This window comes from Ovis canadensis, chromosome 22 (genome assembly GCF_042477335.2).
Source record: "Ovis canadensis isolate MfBH-ARS-UI-01 breed Bighorn chromosome 22, ARS-UI_OviCan_v2, whole genome shotgun sequence".
Taxonomy (NCBI): Eukaryota; Metazoa; Chordata; class Mammalia; order Artiodactyla; family Bovidae; genus Ovis; species Ovis canadensis.
Window position 1 is genome coordinate 37329072 of NC_091266.1, and position 15139 is coordinate 37344210.

General features: G+C 50.1%; 1 protein-coding gene across 9 annotated transcripts in view; it reads left to right on the forward strand.

Annotated features, from left to right (window-relative positions):
• Positions 1–7498: 7498 nt before the first annotated feature.
• KAZALD1 (Kazal type serine peptidase inhibitor domain 1) overlaps positions 7499–15139 on the forward strand; it is a 40501-nt gene continuing 32860 nt past the window's right edge. For 6 of the 9 annotated variants that reach the window (XR_011252171.1, XR_011252172.1, XM_069567690.1 and 3 more), the window contains exons 1-5: positions 7928–8565; positions 8945–9505; positions 10621–10781; positions 10862–11009; positions 11194–11288. Coding sequence is in view for 7 of the 9 variants with exons in the window: in XM_069567690.1 (XP_069423791.1) it covers positions 8995–9505; positions 10621–10781; positions 10862–11009; positions 11194–11288 (915 nt within the window). In the remaining 2 variants the exon portion in view is untranslated. Of the gene's footprint in view, positions 8566–8944; positions 9506–10620; positions 10782–10861; positions 11010–11193; positions 12039–12576; positions 13495–14294; positions 14382–15139 lie in introns of those variants that run through there. The other 3 variants (XM_069567695.1, XM_069567691.1, XM_069567688.1) reach the window with 3 other exon arrangements.

Below are 15139 nucleotides of genomic sequence, written 5' to 3' on the forward strand. Positions count from 1 at the left end.
ATTGGCAATTAAGAAGAAAATCCACTATGCCAAATACAACGTTTGAAGGCTGAATTCCTTGTTTCTTAGAATAAACTGAGGTTCAGATGGGTCACAGCTGCTGGCCAAGCTGACTGAAAGCCTGGATTTTATGGTAAAATAAGAACTTCTCAGAGGCCCTTCTAGATTATGGGGGCTTTTAAGCTGCCTCTCACTGCAGCTGCTGCCTGCTTTGCAGACAGCACCCAGCAGCTGGGAGCTTGACAGTTCCCAAAGCACAAGACTGATATACAGCAGCCTTCTCTCTTGTGATAAATCTAAACTCTTTTAAAATGTGGTAGAAGGGGCTTGCCTAGTGGTTCAGTGGTAAAGAATCTGCTTGCCAATGCAGGGGGACACGGGTTCGATCTGTGGTCAGGTTAAGATCCCACATGCTGCAGAGCAACTCAGCCCGTGCACCACAGCTACTAAGCCCACATGCCTATAGCCCATGCCCCACAACAAGAGACCACTGCAATGAGAGAAGCCTGGCCACCGCAACTAAAGTAGTCCTGGCTTGCCACAACTGGCGAAGGCCCTCGCACAGCAACGAAGACCCTGCATAGCCATAAAATAAATAAATAAATCTTAAAAAAAAAAAAATGTTGTAGAGGGCAGTGTGGCAGCAAATCAAGTCCCAGGGCCCCGAAGATCTCAATTCTTTAATTTAAAGCGCCGTATTTCTATGTAATTCTTGAGCTTAACTTCAGTGGGAATCTACTCAACAAATTCCCCCTGAGGGGTCCCCCAGTTAGGGGACAGGACCAGCAGGAGGTTTGTGAGGCACAGTTTGCCTGATTGATTGTCATTTTTAGGTGCTGCTCTTCCTGTATTTTACGTCTGGGGAAAATGGCGGAAAATACACGAAGGAATTGGGGATTTGTAAGGCTGTGTCACACTGACATGTAAGGTTTATGGACTCGTGAACATGCTCTAAGGTTTATGCTGACCCTCATGTTTCTTCTTTCTAGCCCATGTTCTAACACGTTTGTTCTGTTAGTACCAAGCTGTCCACACTGAACAGAGGTGGCAATTGTTCTCTGCCCAGCATTATATATACCATATTGTGATGCTCTGAGTCCCGGATTCTCTGTGATTTGGTTACCTAAAAGCCAACTTGTTCCTGGCTTAGTTAGGTCCTCTCCATTTTCCATCAGCCCACGCAAAAGCCCCCCACCAGTTTTTCCTTGGAGTTCTAGCATACATTTCTCAGCTTCTTCCTTGGCTTCAGGGAAACAACCAGGTCAGGAGAATCTCGGATACTAACCTATTGTCTAACTTGCCACAGAAGCCAATGCTAAGCTCTATTTTGTCTTACGAGTAAAGGTTGAAAGTGGGACGTAAGCAAGGCTATTGCCACTAACAAATGTAGTTTGGGGTCCAAGAACTTTTCCTGGTCCATATGGTCTTGATGCAATTGTTCAGTTGGCCTCCTCCCTCTACAGAACTTATCTTAATTTTGGTTCCCCAGAAAGCAGAACCTGACATAAGGACTGTTTGGGAGGTTATCCATGAAAACAGTGAGGTAAAGAGGAAGTGAGGGAAAGCAAATAAAGGGTGCATCAGCGAGGGAGAACCCTTCTACAAGCCTGGACAGAATACAGCACAGAATTATCCCCCTAAAAGGAAAGGAAGCAAGGGTATTTATCCTCCAACTCTTGGCTTCACTGGCTACAGCTTGCTCCTGAGTTAACTCTGGCATTTTTAGCCTGCCCTGCTAGCTGAGCTCAGTCTAAGGGCCAGAGGACTCAACAGGTAGAGAGACCCATGAGATGGTACAGGAACCGTCTGCAGGTAATCTTTGGGGTGGTCAATGGTAAATGAGTGGGGCATTGATTGCACCTGATGCAGGGGAGACAAGCTCCAGGCTGGTCAGGCCTCGGCCATGTGATTAATTCCTTTTGAGCACATCACCCCAGCCGAGTCAATAACATAGTTCCCTGCAATTTGATGTTGTTGTTGTCATCCAGTCTCTCAGTTGTGTCTGACTCTTTGCGACCCCATGGACCTCAGCACACCAGGCTTCCCTGTCCTTCACCATTTCCCAGAGCTTGCTCAAACTCATTTCCATTGAGTCTGTGATGCCATCCAACCATCTCGTCCTCTGTCATCCCCTTCTCCTCCTGCTGCCTTCAATCTTTCCCAGCACCAGGGCCTTTTCTGATGAGTCAGCACTTTGCATCAGGTGGCCAAAGTAGTAGAACAATTTGATGCTTTTTCTGTAAAGTACTAATGCTTTTTCTGGGGGGCATAATGTAGGCTGGAGCTGCTTATGGCCTTCTTTCTTGGCTGCTTGGAAGAAAATATGAGAAATAGATTCATCAGTTTGGATATACTGGTGTGACTTTTAGTATAAAGGTCTGCACCAGAGATAGTTTGGTAATCATTTGGATGTTATATAAAATAAAAGTGGAAGAAATGAGGGATCACTTTAGAGGTGTCAGCAGGAAGGTATCTCACTGGCCTCACACATCATCAAGTAAAAAGTCAGGTGGGACTGAAGAGCCTGCTGCTTTGGAGGACATCGTTTGTCATCACCAGATCTTCCATTCTGAGTGTGCCATAACAACACGTAGTCTTCAGTTAGTGTACCTGAGACTCATCCCAGCAGGTAGATGTGGAGTATGAAATGTGTGAGAGTATCTAGCTTTCCTGACAATTAGCCTCCCTTCCCTTCAATGACCCTGGGTAATAATTGGAAAAGCAACTTATATATTAAAGGACATTTTGTCTAGTATTGCAGATTTTACTGCCTTTTCCCTTAGCATGAACTTTACCTCTCAAACACCAGAAGACCCCATTGCTGCTGCTGCTGCTAAGACGCTTCAGTCGTGTCTGACTCTGTACGACCCCATAGATGGCAGCCCACTAGGCTCCTCTGTCCCTGGGATTCTCCAGGCAAGAACACTGGAGTGGGTTGCCATTTCCTTCTCCAATGCATGAGAGTGAAAAGTGAAAGTGAAGTCGCTCAGTCGTGCCTGACTCTTAGCAACCCCATGGACTGCAGCCCAACAGGCTCCTCCGTCTGAGGACCCATTCAGTTCAGTTCAGTCGCTCAGTTGTGTCCAACTCTTTGTGACCCCATGAACCACAGCACGCCAGGCCTCCCTGTCCATTACCAACTCCCAGAGTCTACCCAAACCCATGTCCATTGAATCAGTGACACCATCCAACCATCTCATCCTCTGTTGTCCCCTTCTCCTCCTGCCTTCAATCTTTCCCAGCATCAGGGTCTTTTCAAGACCCATTAAGTCACCTTAAATTTTCAATTATATACACACACATACATGTATGTAAAAACAGGTAAAATGTGAATTAAGGCCCATAGTTTATAGTATTGCAGCAATGTCAATGTCCTGGTTCTGATAATTATATCATGGTCATATAAGATTTATCACTGGGACAGGGTGAGTGAAAAGTACATTGGAACCTTCTGTGCTATTTTTGTAATTTCTATGCAAGTGTAAACATTTTTCAAAATAAAGGGGAGGAAATCCTTGTGGAACTGGTCATCTTAGAATCATAATCTCTAATTTATTTAATGGCTAAGATGAAAAAGACTGATGATATCAAGTGTTGGCAAGGATGTGGCATAAGGGGAAGAAATTTCAGAAAAATAGTTTGGTAGTAACTACTGTTGAATGCAAGCATATCACATGAAGCAGCAATTCTATTCTTAGGTGTGTCCTGGTTTATATAAAAGTCAAAACCAGGTAAAATTGAAACATAGAGTTTAGAAGTGGTTCTCTAGGAGGAAAGGGGGGGACTAATCATGATGGGAGCTTCTGGGGGTGTAAACAGTGTTGTATTTCTTGACCTGGAAGATGATCATGTGAGTGTTCATTTTGTATTAATTAATTGAACTCTACTTTGTGCACTTTTCCTCTTGTCTGTTATACCTTGAAGTGAAATAAAAAGTTAAAAACAAAGTGAACAGAAATGTAGAAAGATTCAATGATTTTAACATTTTTTCTAAGTTGACTAATACAAAAATGTGGCCAAGTTATTAGGTTAGATGGAACTATGGAACTATGATTTCCATCTCAAAGGTGCATGGGAAAACGGGAGCCTGGAGGGAGGAGTTGCCTCCCCTGACATAAGAAAAGTAAACTGAAGAAAATTTTCACCTGATTTCTTTCTGCATGTCTTAAAGCTCATTTAAGTTGCCTTAATGCTTCTGTTTTACAGAGAGCTAGTCTGCTGGATAGCAGCTTTCTTTTGGTACCATTTTTTGCAGCTAACTTATAATGCCTACCTTCTCACCTGGTTATCCCAACATTTTACATTTATCTCACCATCCTAATTTACCTATAAAAACAGCTTCTACTTTATTATAAAAAATAATTTTACAAAATAAAGGATTATAAGCATTACACTCAACCATATGCCTCATTCCAAATTCTCTTAGGGTGTTTGTTGATAGGTGTAATAAATATTTACACAGCTGTAATCAGTATTCATACACTTCTCCTTTTCACTTACCCCTATTTTCCTACACATACTTTTTATTTTGACTGAGTTCACCTATTTGTCATAGTAGGTAGCTACCAGGTGCATGCATGCGTGCTAAGTCACTTCAGTCATGTCTGACTCTTTGTAACCCTACGAACTATAGCCCACCAGGCTCCTCTGTCCAAGAGATTCTCCAGGCAAGAATACTGAGATGGGCTGCCATGCCCTCCTCCAAGGAATCTTCCCGACCCAGGGATTGAACCTGTGTCTCTACATCTCCTGCATTAGCAGGCAGGTTTTTTACCACTAGGTGCCACCTGGGAAGGCCCAGCTAGCTACAAGGTATTCTGTCTTAATTATCTATGCTGAGCCTTTTTTGACTTAACTGATTCTAATGTTCACAGGAAGCACAATTCCTCTGCATCCATCTCTAATGGGTCAGTGTGGACCAATTGTTTCACTGTTGGTTTTTCCTCAAAGTTGCAACCCTATTATTTTCACCAGTCATGTCAAAACAGGGTTCAAGAAGTGACAGGTTAGAAAGTGTGAGTCCTCCCAAGTAATTTCTTACCAAGAAATTTCTTACCTCATTGATCCTTTATGCCTTGTTTCATCTTATGTTGCTCATCTATCTAAGACCCATTTCATACTGTCATTATATTTAAAAATAATCTCATTGGTCAGTGGCTGAAAAAAGGAAAGTTATGATAACCTGTGAACTCCAGGCTGTGATTCACAGTGGAAAGCACACTATATTCTATAACTCATTCCTTCTCCAGTACAAGCATCTACAGGAAAAAGTGAGGAGGGGTAAGAGGCAGGATTATCTGCTCTTCAACAAATTTTAACTTAACCCTCCTCATCTGAACTAGTCTCCCTCATGCTGATGCAAAAGGATGCTGTCACCCAGCATCCTTTGCTGTACTCACATCATCTGAATTAAAACAATCCTTCCAGAAAGACAAACATCACATAATAATACATATATATGGAATCTAGAAAGATGGTACTGATCATCCTACTTGCAGGGCAGCAAAAGAGATGCAGACATAAAGAAGAGACTTTTGGTCACAGTGGGGGAGGGAGAGAGTGGGATGACCTGAGAGAGTAGTATCAAAACATATACACTATTATATGTAAAATAGATAGCCAGTGGGAATTTGCTGTATGATGCAGGGAACCCAAAGCTCTGAGACAACCTAGAGGGGTGGGATGGGGAAGGAGGTTTAAGGAGGAGACAGTTGTATGCCTGTGGCTGATTTATGCTTATGTATGGCAGAAACCATCACAATATTGTAAAATAATTATCTTCCAGTTAAAAAAGAATTCTTTTCCTGTGGCTCAACAGTTTTGCATGGTCTGGTCAAACTGAGTCAACATTTTCAAAGTACAAGTATGCACATTTTTTTTTTTTTGCTATTTCTTTACTGTTTATGATGCAAATAAATGTTACTGAGTGTGTTTTGGAGCCTTAGTGGACAAAGCGTCAGATAAGGAAATGGGGAAGAATCTAAACTTTCAAATTGTGTCTTAAGCAAAAAATTTCCTTCTGAAAGTATTTTTACAATATGTGGAGTTTTCCTGGAACAAATCTCTACTTAATAAAATGAGATCTCCTGGGAATTCCCTGCTAGTCCAGTAGTTAGGACTCGGAGCTTTAGGGGGAGGAGGCTGGGTTCCATCCCTGGTCACCTGGTCCCATAACTAGGATCCCACAGGCTGTGCGGTATGGAGGCCAAAAAGAAAAAAGAAATAATGAAGTTGTCGACTTTGACCCCTCTTCCGATTTAAATCAGGTCCCCTTTATAACCTTAAAAAAAAAATAGAAGCAGATCTGTAGAGTCAACATTTTTGATGCCTACTGTATTCGCGGTCATGTTCTAGTCACCAATCACAAGGCCACCAGAGGGCGCTCCTTCCCTGTCGATCCAGCCTTCGAAAGCGACTGAAAAATTCACGTTAATTGACTGAGTGTAAAATTGACTTTTACACTCAGGAAAAATTTTACATTTAATCCATAAATATTTACCTAGAATTTATTGTGCTGCCAGAAGAAGGGCTAGGTTCCCAAGATCAGAATGAGTTAGTCACAATTCCTAACCAGAGCATAGCAAAGGCTGAAAGTAAATAGCTGGCAACAAGGTGGGATAAGTGAAGCTTCTAGATCTGCGGAGTTTGTTATTTAAATATTGACTCCTGGTTTTAGAAGCCAGGGGCTTCCCAGGTGGCTCAGTCGTAAAGAATCCGCTTGCCAAAGCAGGAGACGCGGCCTCTACTCCTGGGTCCGGAAGATCCCCCGGAGAAGGAAATGGTAATCCACGCCAGTATTCTTGCCTAGAAAATCCCATGGGCAGAGGAGCCTGGCGGGCTACAGTTCATGGGTTTGCAAAAGAATAGGACCCGACTTAACGACCAGACAACAACAATTCATTAAGAGATCCCAGACTGCTTGCGCTCTGTAACCATGACATCGATCTCTGCCCTAAGGTACTTTGTAAATCAGAGCCAGAGACCTGTCCTTAGGTGGCTCCAATATTTAGCCCCGCAATTTCAAGTCCCCCATCCCCTCCTTTTTTTCAGGGCTTCCCGCAGTTCCCTTACAGTTCATTTCTGCTCCAGATCAACACTTCAGTTGCCCCCAGGCCCAAGGACAAAGAATTACCCGCAACAGCCACACCTGGCTCCGCCCATTCCTTTTCCGATTTAAAACCCGCGGGCTTTTCCTGTTCTGCATTCCTAGACTTCCTGTTTTGATTCTCGCGACAGTTAGGAGACCTCGCGTGAAGTTTGCTTTGCGACCCTTTCTGCTTTTGAGAACTGCAAGACTGTGTGTCTGCCTACCCATACCTCATGAGTTCCTCTAGTCAGGAGTGGCCTCTACGCCTCTAAGGACCTCCTAAATGAAAGGGCTTGGCTGTGTTGAGAGTTACAGACCTCTTCCGAGGGCTCGACTTCAAGAGCCCTCGGTGCGCATGCGGATCCTGTTCCTCTGGGCGGTCCAGAGGCCCAGGCGGAGGCCCGGCCCCCAACCTTGGGGTTGATGAAGAGGCCAGCCCAAGCCGCTCTATCTCGGGCCAGCTCCTTCTGGACCGAGCCTGACTGAATAACGTCCCCTCCCTGGCTGCAGAGCTGTTTCCGACCCTACAAACTGTACTGCCGCGCAGCTTCTGTAGGCTGCTGGGAGCAGGCCGGGGCGGGGTCTGGCAGACCCCGGGTACCGCGGGCAGGCCTCCAGGAATGCTCTCTTCCCCGCCCCCAGCCCAAAGTGCCACGTTGGCGCTAGTGGCGGCCTCGAGACCGAATGCCTCCGGGGCTGCCTGCCTCGCAAGCATAACCTGTAATTCCGACCCGGAGCGCTGCCCATTGGGGTGTTGCCCCGCCCACCTCTCCCTGCAGCCGCTAGTCGGCTGGAACTTCTAATCACCCGGCTCCTGGGGTTGAAGCACCTGCCGGATGTGGGGAGGGAGGAGGCGGCCAGATGTGAGGAAGCAGAATTAAGCCCCGAGTCTCTTGGTGACTTGGTAGGATAGTGGAGTAGACAGGCCTGCAATCTCCCTTGGACGGCGGGGAGACGTTAGTTGGCTTTGCCCTGCAGGAGCGCTCGACTTGGCACCAGAATTCCTACTGCTTTGCCATTATGCAACTCTTCTAGCGGATGGGACTGTAAAGTCAGATGCTACAGGGCCTAGCCTTTCAACCAACTCTAGCTTCTCAACTACTGTCTTCTCCCATCCTACCCGCCAGTCCCTACGCCCAGCCCAGCCCACCCCACCCCAACTCTAGTCCTTTCCCAGCTTGGGTGTCCGGTTACTGCTCTTCTGTTTTGTGACTTTGGCCCAGGCTAGGGGAAGTGGCCCAGGAGGGTCCCGTGCGGCTGCATAAAATTGGCAGCTTCAGAACAAGGGGAGGGGGTGGGGTGAGCGACGTCGAGGGGGCGGGGAGAGGGGGCGGAGGAGCTGATCTCCGAGTGCAAGTCCGTGGGCTCTGTCAGAGATTCTCAAGTCGGAGCAGAGGTGGCTGACGGGCCCTTTCCACTGCCTGCTTTTTTTGGACAGAAGTCTCGGCTGCTCTGAGGAGCGCAGTCCCGGACACTAGGTGAGCCGCTCTGGGCCCCAGGGCATCACCCCCCGCAACACACACCCCTCAGCCCTACTTCCTTTCCACCCTTGTTAACAACTCCTCCTGGGACCATCCGTCCGCATCCACCCCTGGGGCAGGAAGCTTCAGAGTTGGATGGGTGGTGGTGGTGATGCCTGTGTGTGCTTGAGCTTTACCACTCCCTCCTCTCACCTCTCCCTAACCCTCAATTACCACCCAGCATAACTGACGACCCCTTCAGGGTCACTCTGCCTCCGTGTCCAGGGTCTACTTGATTCCCAGGTAGCAGAGGAGGGGACAGTGCCAGGGTTCAAGTTGGTAAGAGAAACAGGGAGGTTGCTTCTGACCTTCCTGACCTGGCTTTCCTTCCCGGCAGGGTGCCACTCACGCGCTGATGCCCCGAGTGCTCTCGGCTTCCAGCTAATCATGCCACAGCCGCCCGCCGCTGCCTTGGCGCTGCCCGTGCTGCTGCTTCTGTTACTGCTGGTGGTGCGGACGCCGCCTCCGACTGGCGCGCGGCCACCCCCAGTTCCTGATTACCTGCGGCGCGGCTGGCTGCGGCTGCTGGCGGAAGGCGAGGGCTGCGCTCCCTGCCGGCCAGAAGAGTGCGCCGCGCCGCGGGGCTGCCTGGCCGGCCGGGTGCGCGACGCGTGCGGCTGCTGTTGGGAATGCGCCAACCTCGAGGGCCAGCTCTGCGACCTGGACCCCAGCGCCCATTTCTACGGGCGCTGCGGCGAGCAGCTTGAGTGCCGGTTGGACGCAGGTGGCGACCTGAGTCGCGGAGAGGTGCCCGAGCCGTTGTGTGTCTGCCGCTCGCAGCGCCCGCTCTGCGGTTCCGACGGCCGCACCTACGCCCAGATTTGCCGCCTCCAGGAGGCGGCCCGTGCTCGGCCGGACGCCAACCTCACCGTGGCGCATCCTGGGCCCTGCGAATCGGGTACGCACGGCTCAGGGCCCCGACCCCCGGCACTTGGGGCTCCTTGTGGCGTTGCTCCCGGGCCCCGGACGGCGTGGATGTCTGGCCAGCGGAGTGAAAAAGATGAGGCCAGGGAGGCCTCGAGTCCATTATGAGTTTACTCTCGGGGGTGGTCCGCGGAGACCGCCGCCTGAAGGTGCGGGTCCGGGGCTTTGTCAGCAAGCGGCGTGCGCTGGGGTGCGTGCAAGCTCTAGAGCCGGCTGGCAGAGACCAGCCCTCTGAGAGAGCAGGCACATAGTTGACGCTTGGCCTCAACTTTGAGCTAGTGAAGGGAGACTCAGACTGTCCAGGCCTCCGGAATCCAGGCAGGGAGACGGGTTCCTGTGAGATGCAATCAAGTTTCGTTTGAGCAGCTTCCTAAAGCCAGTGCTTACTTAACCTAGGCTCCGAGCCTCTCGTTTAGGGATTAGTGTAGAAGGGGGGCTCTCCCAGCTTCTCCTCCCCCATCCCAGGGGGCTGAGGGCCATTCAGGCCTCAAGTTTTCTTTGGCTGCTTTAGTAACCTTCACTTCCTGAGGGGTCTGGTTTGGCTGGGGCTGCTGGGAAAACAAACGCTCCGCAGGAGCTTCCCCCCACAACTCTAGGCTTTCTGCCTGCTGCCCAAATTGGTTTCAGTGTCTTTGCCTCTGCCATGTGGCTGCCCCACCTCCCAGGGGGTGGGGGTGGGGAAAGGGCTGCTTCTCGCGCCTTTGGCAGCTGGCACCTGGTAGGGAAGGGGAGGATGTGGGGGAGGGAGGTGTTGGTTACAACACATTAGGATAGGGGCCTGGAGGGTAGAATGAGGACAGGGGAGCAATCAGGGACAGCCTGTGGCTGCCAAGCTGAGGTGTGGGTCTCTGTGCTTGTTCATGCGTTCTGTGTCCCTGTACATTTCCATCTCTGCGTTCCTACCCTTGTGTGTATCTGCAGTTACATTTGTATGTACTACCTGTGTGTACCTGTCATGTTTATGCATGTGTATTTACCTCAGCACATATTGTGTTCCTTCACAAACACATTCAAAATGGTTTGTTATATGGGGTCCTTGCTGGGCTGGGTGTGCCATTCTATTCTTAGGCCTCCCATCTCTACCTCCAGCACCCCAGATCCTGTTGCACCCATATGATATTTGGAATGTGACAGGGCAGGATGTGATCTTCGGGTGTGAAGTGTTTGCCTATCCCATGGCCTCCATAGAGTGGAGAAAGGACGGCTTGGACATTCAGCTGCCAGGGGATGACCCCCACATCTCCGTGCAGGTAGGGGCAGGGAGCTGAGGCCTCCCCAGGGCAGCCCAGGGTCCTCCTAGAAGAATACTGCTGACTCCTCCTGGCTCCAGTTTAGGGGTGGACCGCAGAGGTTTGAGGTGACGGGCTGGCTGCAGATCCAGGCTGTGCGTCCCAGTGATGAGGGCACCTACCGCTGCCTGGCCCGCAATGCCCTAGGCCAGGTTGAGGCCCCAGCTAGCCTGACAGTCCTCACACCAGGTAAGGGAAAGCCCTGAGCTCTGGGGGCTGGGGGATGGTGGTGGATTCAGGCCCTTGACTGTGTGTCCAGGTGTGATGTGCATGTGGGTACACACACAAGCATGGCTTTCCCACAGACTGGGATACGTGGGCACTGACAGCACCTCTCTCCTGTTCTCTCCCCTTTGTCTATATGTGTTTGCAGACCAGCTGAACTCCACAGGCATCCCCCAGCTCTCATCCCTGCACCTGGCTCCTGAGGAGGAGGCTGGGAGTGAAGAGGGCGAAGATTACTACTAGGTGCAGAGCTGTGGCCCGTGGGGGTGGGTGAGTGGGGGTAGTTTTCATTCCCGCTCTTGAAAAGATCTGGAAAGGCAGAGCATGGCCCCTTCACAGATTGATTTAATGCCTTTAGTGGGAGAGATGTGATGATGATGGGAGAGACAAAAATTGAAGGATGGTAAGAAGAGAATCAGAGACTAGGGGAGGTGGGATGCAAAGGGGCCCATGCAGGAGATGCTCTGACCAGGACAGTCTTGTGTGGACCAACTGGGCAGAACGTAACAGTTGCCTGCTGGTCTGTAGGCTAAGTGGGTGGGTGGCTGGCTGGGTGGGGAGGAGCAGAGCTGAGACAAAGGCGTGGAAACACCAGGATCGTCTACTTCTTTTTAGCAGCCCTCCCTCCAACCCTGCTCAACCAGTCTTCTGACTGCTTTTCTGCATAGATCCTGGTCTTATTTTCCTAGAGCATAATCTTTGCCTAACCTCAGTTTACGCTTCCTCAAAACTCACCTTCTAGAAAATTTCCCTCTCATAAATCCCAGTTCACTTACTAAGTGTTTGGCATTTGCTATCTGCTGTCCAGGAGAGCCTGATAGAGCATAGTTTATTTAGCTCAGTGCAGTAAGATGGGCATTTGGTCATGTCTAATTTTTCTGTCATTCTAGAAACTCTGTGAGGGCAGCACCATATCTTATACCACTTTGTACTGGACAGTGCCTAGCACAGAACTAGGCACAGTAGGCATACAATAAAGACTTATGAAACAAACTGAGCCACACAGATGGTTCATGCAGATCTGCACACAGAGACCACATTTCTTTAAGAGGCCTTCCAGGGTACTAGGAATCTGGCTTCCAGAAGTTGTAGGTCCTGCTCTCTAAGCACGTGCCTGCCAGATGTAGAGGAAGCTTGAGCTGCACACCCCCTCACCCTCCTGCAGGGGCAGGAAGGCTGGAGCCATCAGATTGGGAGGGAGGGTATCCTCCCATTCTGCACTCCACTGGGGCTGATCTAGAGACAGATTGCCTGCGCCTCTGTCCCCTCCCCAGGCAGTGCGGGGAACCAGATCTATGTGGGTAAGACCGAGTATGAAAGCATAAATTGGATGGAGGAGGGGAGAAATTTGGTCACATGTATGAGCCGCACCCTAGGACTTCCCTATGAATCCGCCCATTTTCCAGCTGAACTCAGACAAAGTCATGTAAAGTCTGTTTTCTTATCTGCCCCAATTGACATGTCCTCTCTCTGGAGGTCCCTCACAGAGCCGTACTCTTTCGCTCCCGAAAGCTCTCTCCATCCTTTCCAGGGACACTGGTGAGGCGCAGTGTTTACTGACTGCTTGAAGGAGAAAATGAAAGCTTAAGTTCGAGAGGCCAAGACCCTGTGTGTGGATGTCAAGGGCCTCCTACGCGCCTGGGCTCCGCCCGAAGCCTGGCGCCACAACGGGAGAAGTCGTGGTTGGCTCGGTGTCTGAGCTTGTCCTCTGAGGCCCAACACAGGGAGCCCGGCCTCTTGGGAGGGGTGTGGCCCAGACCCCAACCCAAGGGCTTGGCTGCACCTCCCGTGGAACCACATTGCCGAGTCCTGACTAGAGTCCGGCGTTTCCTGGAGCTGTGCTCAAAGCTCGAGCGGGTTGAATGCATACTTGGGGCAAATTCTAAGTTGACAGCGAAATCAGGAATAGGGATGTTAGCGGCGTGGCGGCGATTGAGGGGAGGAGCAGGCCGTTAAGAGTCTGGACCAGAAGGAGGTCTGCTCTGCGATGGAAGAGGGGACGGGGGTCTGGGTCCCCGAAATCCGCCTGGGAATCCGCCCCTGACTTGTTCTTCGCTACCGACTTCTGGGCCAGCTGGGCTCAAAGACGCCCCCTGGCGGGCCCATCAATCCTACTGAGCCCGCTTGGAGACCACAGGCTCTACTAGATCCTGGAAGGGCACACGCGTCCGCAGAACCTGTACTCCCGGATTGGTTTTGCAGACTTTACAGGATGTTCAGGTGCAGTCTCCTTCTAGCCTCAGTTTTCCCCTCCGCGGCGCTGCAGGTTCAGGCCCCACAGCCTTGACTAGGAGGAACCCCTGCTGCCTCCCCCGCCACCTCCAACCCCCTTCCCCCGCCTCTGCTCCAGCGGACCGGCTTTAATAACGTCGCTGGAAAGTGACACGCGATTTATTATTAAAGTAATGCTGGGATGGGAAAGGTTTAATAAACGCGCTGCATTGCCGAGGATTATTCTCCGCAAATAAATGAGAGCGCGGGAGGCGTTTTAATAAATAATTTCCCGCCGCTCCCAGGGGAGAAGAGGGAATGGGGAGGAGGAAGGGGAAGCCGAGCTGCTGTCAGAACTCCCGGCTTCGCTTCCCCACAGGTTTCCAAGCCTTTCTCGCGGCTTTCGTCCTAGGTTGCTCACACCCGACATGTGAGGTTCCAGGAGAGCTGACTCTCAGTGGTCTAGGTCTGAGGCGGGAGAGGCTCTGTCCCTTCCTCCCCCCTCCCCCCTCCCCCCATCCCTGGGATTTTAAGTAGTTTGCCTAAGATGTGGAATGCACTTCTATTCAGCCCTCAATCAGAGGTCTGGAGTCAAGACTGGACCAGAGCAGGAAGGGTTAAACCGAGACCCGCCCCTCCGTCGGTGAGGGTACTAAGTCTCAGGGCCTGGCTACTCCCCTCCCGGCTTTCGGCTGACCCGGGCTGGGTGTCCACGCAGGATATGGGAGTAACCTGTGGAAGGGAGTTGTGTGTACAGGTGTGTAGGTGCTACACGTGTTCAAATGACCCTGGCTCACTCCTTAGACCATCTGGGGAATAGAGCCACTGAAACCAGTTGCTGGTTGTTAGCTCCAAGGCTTCAAGGAAGTGTCCTTGAGCCGAGCTGGTCTGAACAGAGGGAGTCCAGGTGAAGCCCAACTCTTAGCTCTCTGGTGAACTCGTGTGTGTGTGTGTGTGTGTGTGTGTGTGTGTGTGTGTATGTACACTCGAGGGCTGAGCAGAACTGGAGCCCCAAGGGGGAATCCACTTCTCCAACAGAAGCCTGGAGGCACGAGAGGATGAATCTGATTTCAAAGAGGGCCTAGACTGCAGACCTTGGAGACCAAGGACAAGTCCTTGGCGTTGGTAGGTAGGGGACACCTTGGAAAGACATCTCTGGCGACACCTCTGGCAACCCGGCGGGGGTCGGGAGGGGGGGGCCGGGGGTGGTTGGGGGGGATGACGGGTACAGGAAGTAGTGAAAGAGTGCCATCTGGTGGTTACTTCTGGTTGCGGCAGCCAAACTTGGGTCTAGGGTCTTGAGACAGTTAATTTGGAAAAATTTGAGTAAAAAGGTGCTTGGATTTGTGTTTATATATGTCTGTGAAGGTGCACATGTATATGTGGTATATATATGATATCTATAATATGGTTGTAGTAGTTATGTGTATATGTGTGTCTACATGTACACATATGTATACATATATGTATGTACCAGCTTCCTTTTGTGGCTCAGCTGGTAAAGGATCCACCTGCAGTGTGGGAGACCTGGATTTGATCCCTGGGTTGGGAAGGTCCCCTGGAGAAGCGAAAGGATACCCACTCCAGTGTTCTGGCCTGGAGAATTCCATGGACTGTATAGTCCATGGGGTCGCAGAGTCAGACATGACTGAGCAAGTTTCACTTTGATATGTGTGTACATCACAGTATGTTATGTATGTAGATTATATAAAGACATATATATGTATTCGATAACCATGTAGGTGCATATATGTATATCTGTATATAAGCACTGTATATATGGATGTGCTATTATACGTGTTTTTGTTGCTTTTTAGTTGCTAAGTCATGTCTGACTCTTTTTGTGACCTGCCAGGCTTCTCTGTCCATGGAGTTTCCTAGGA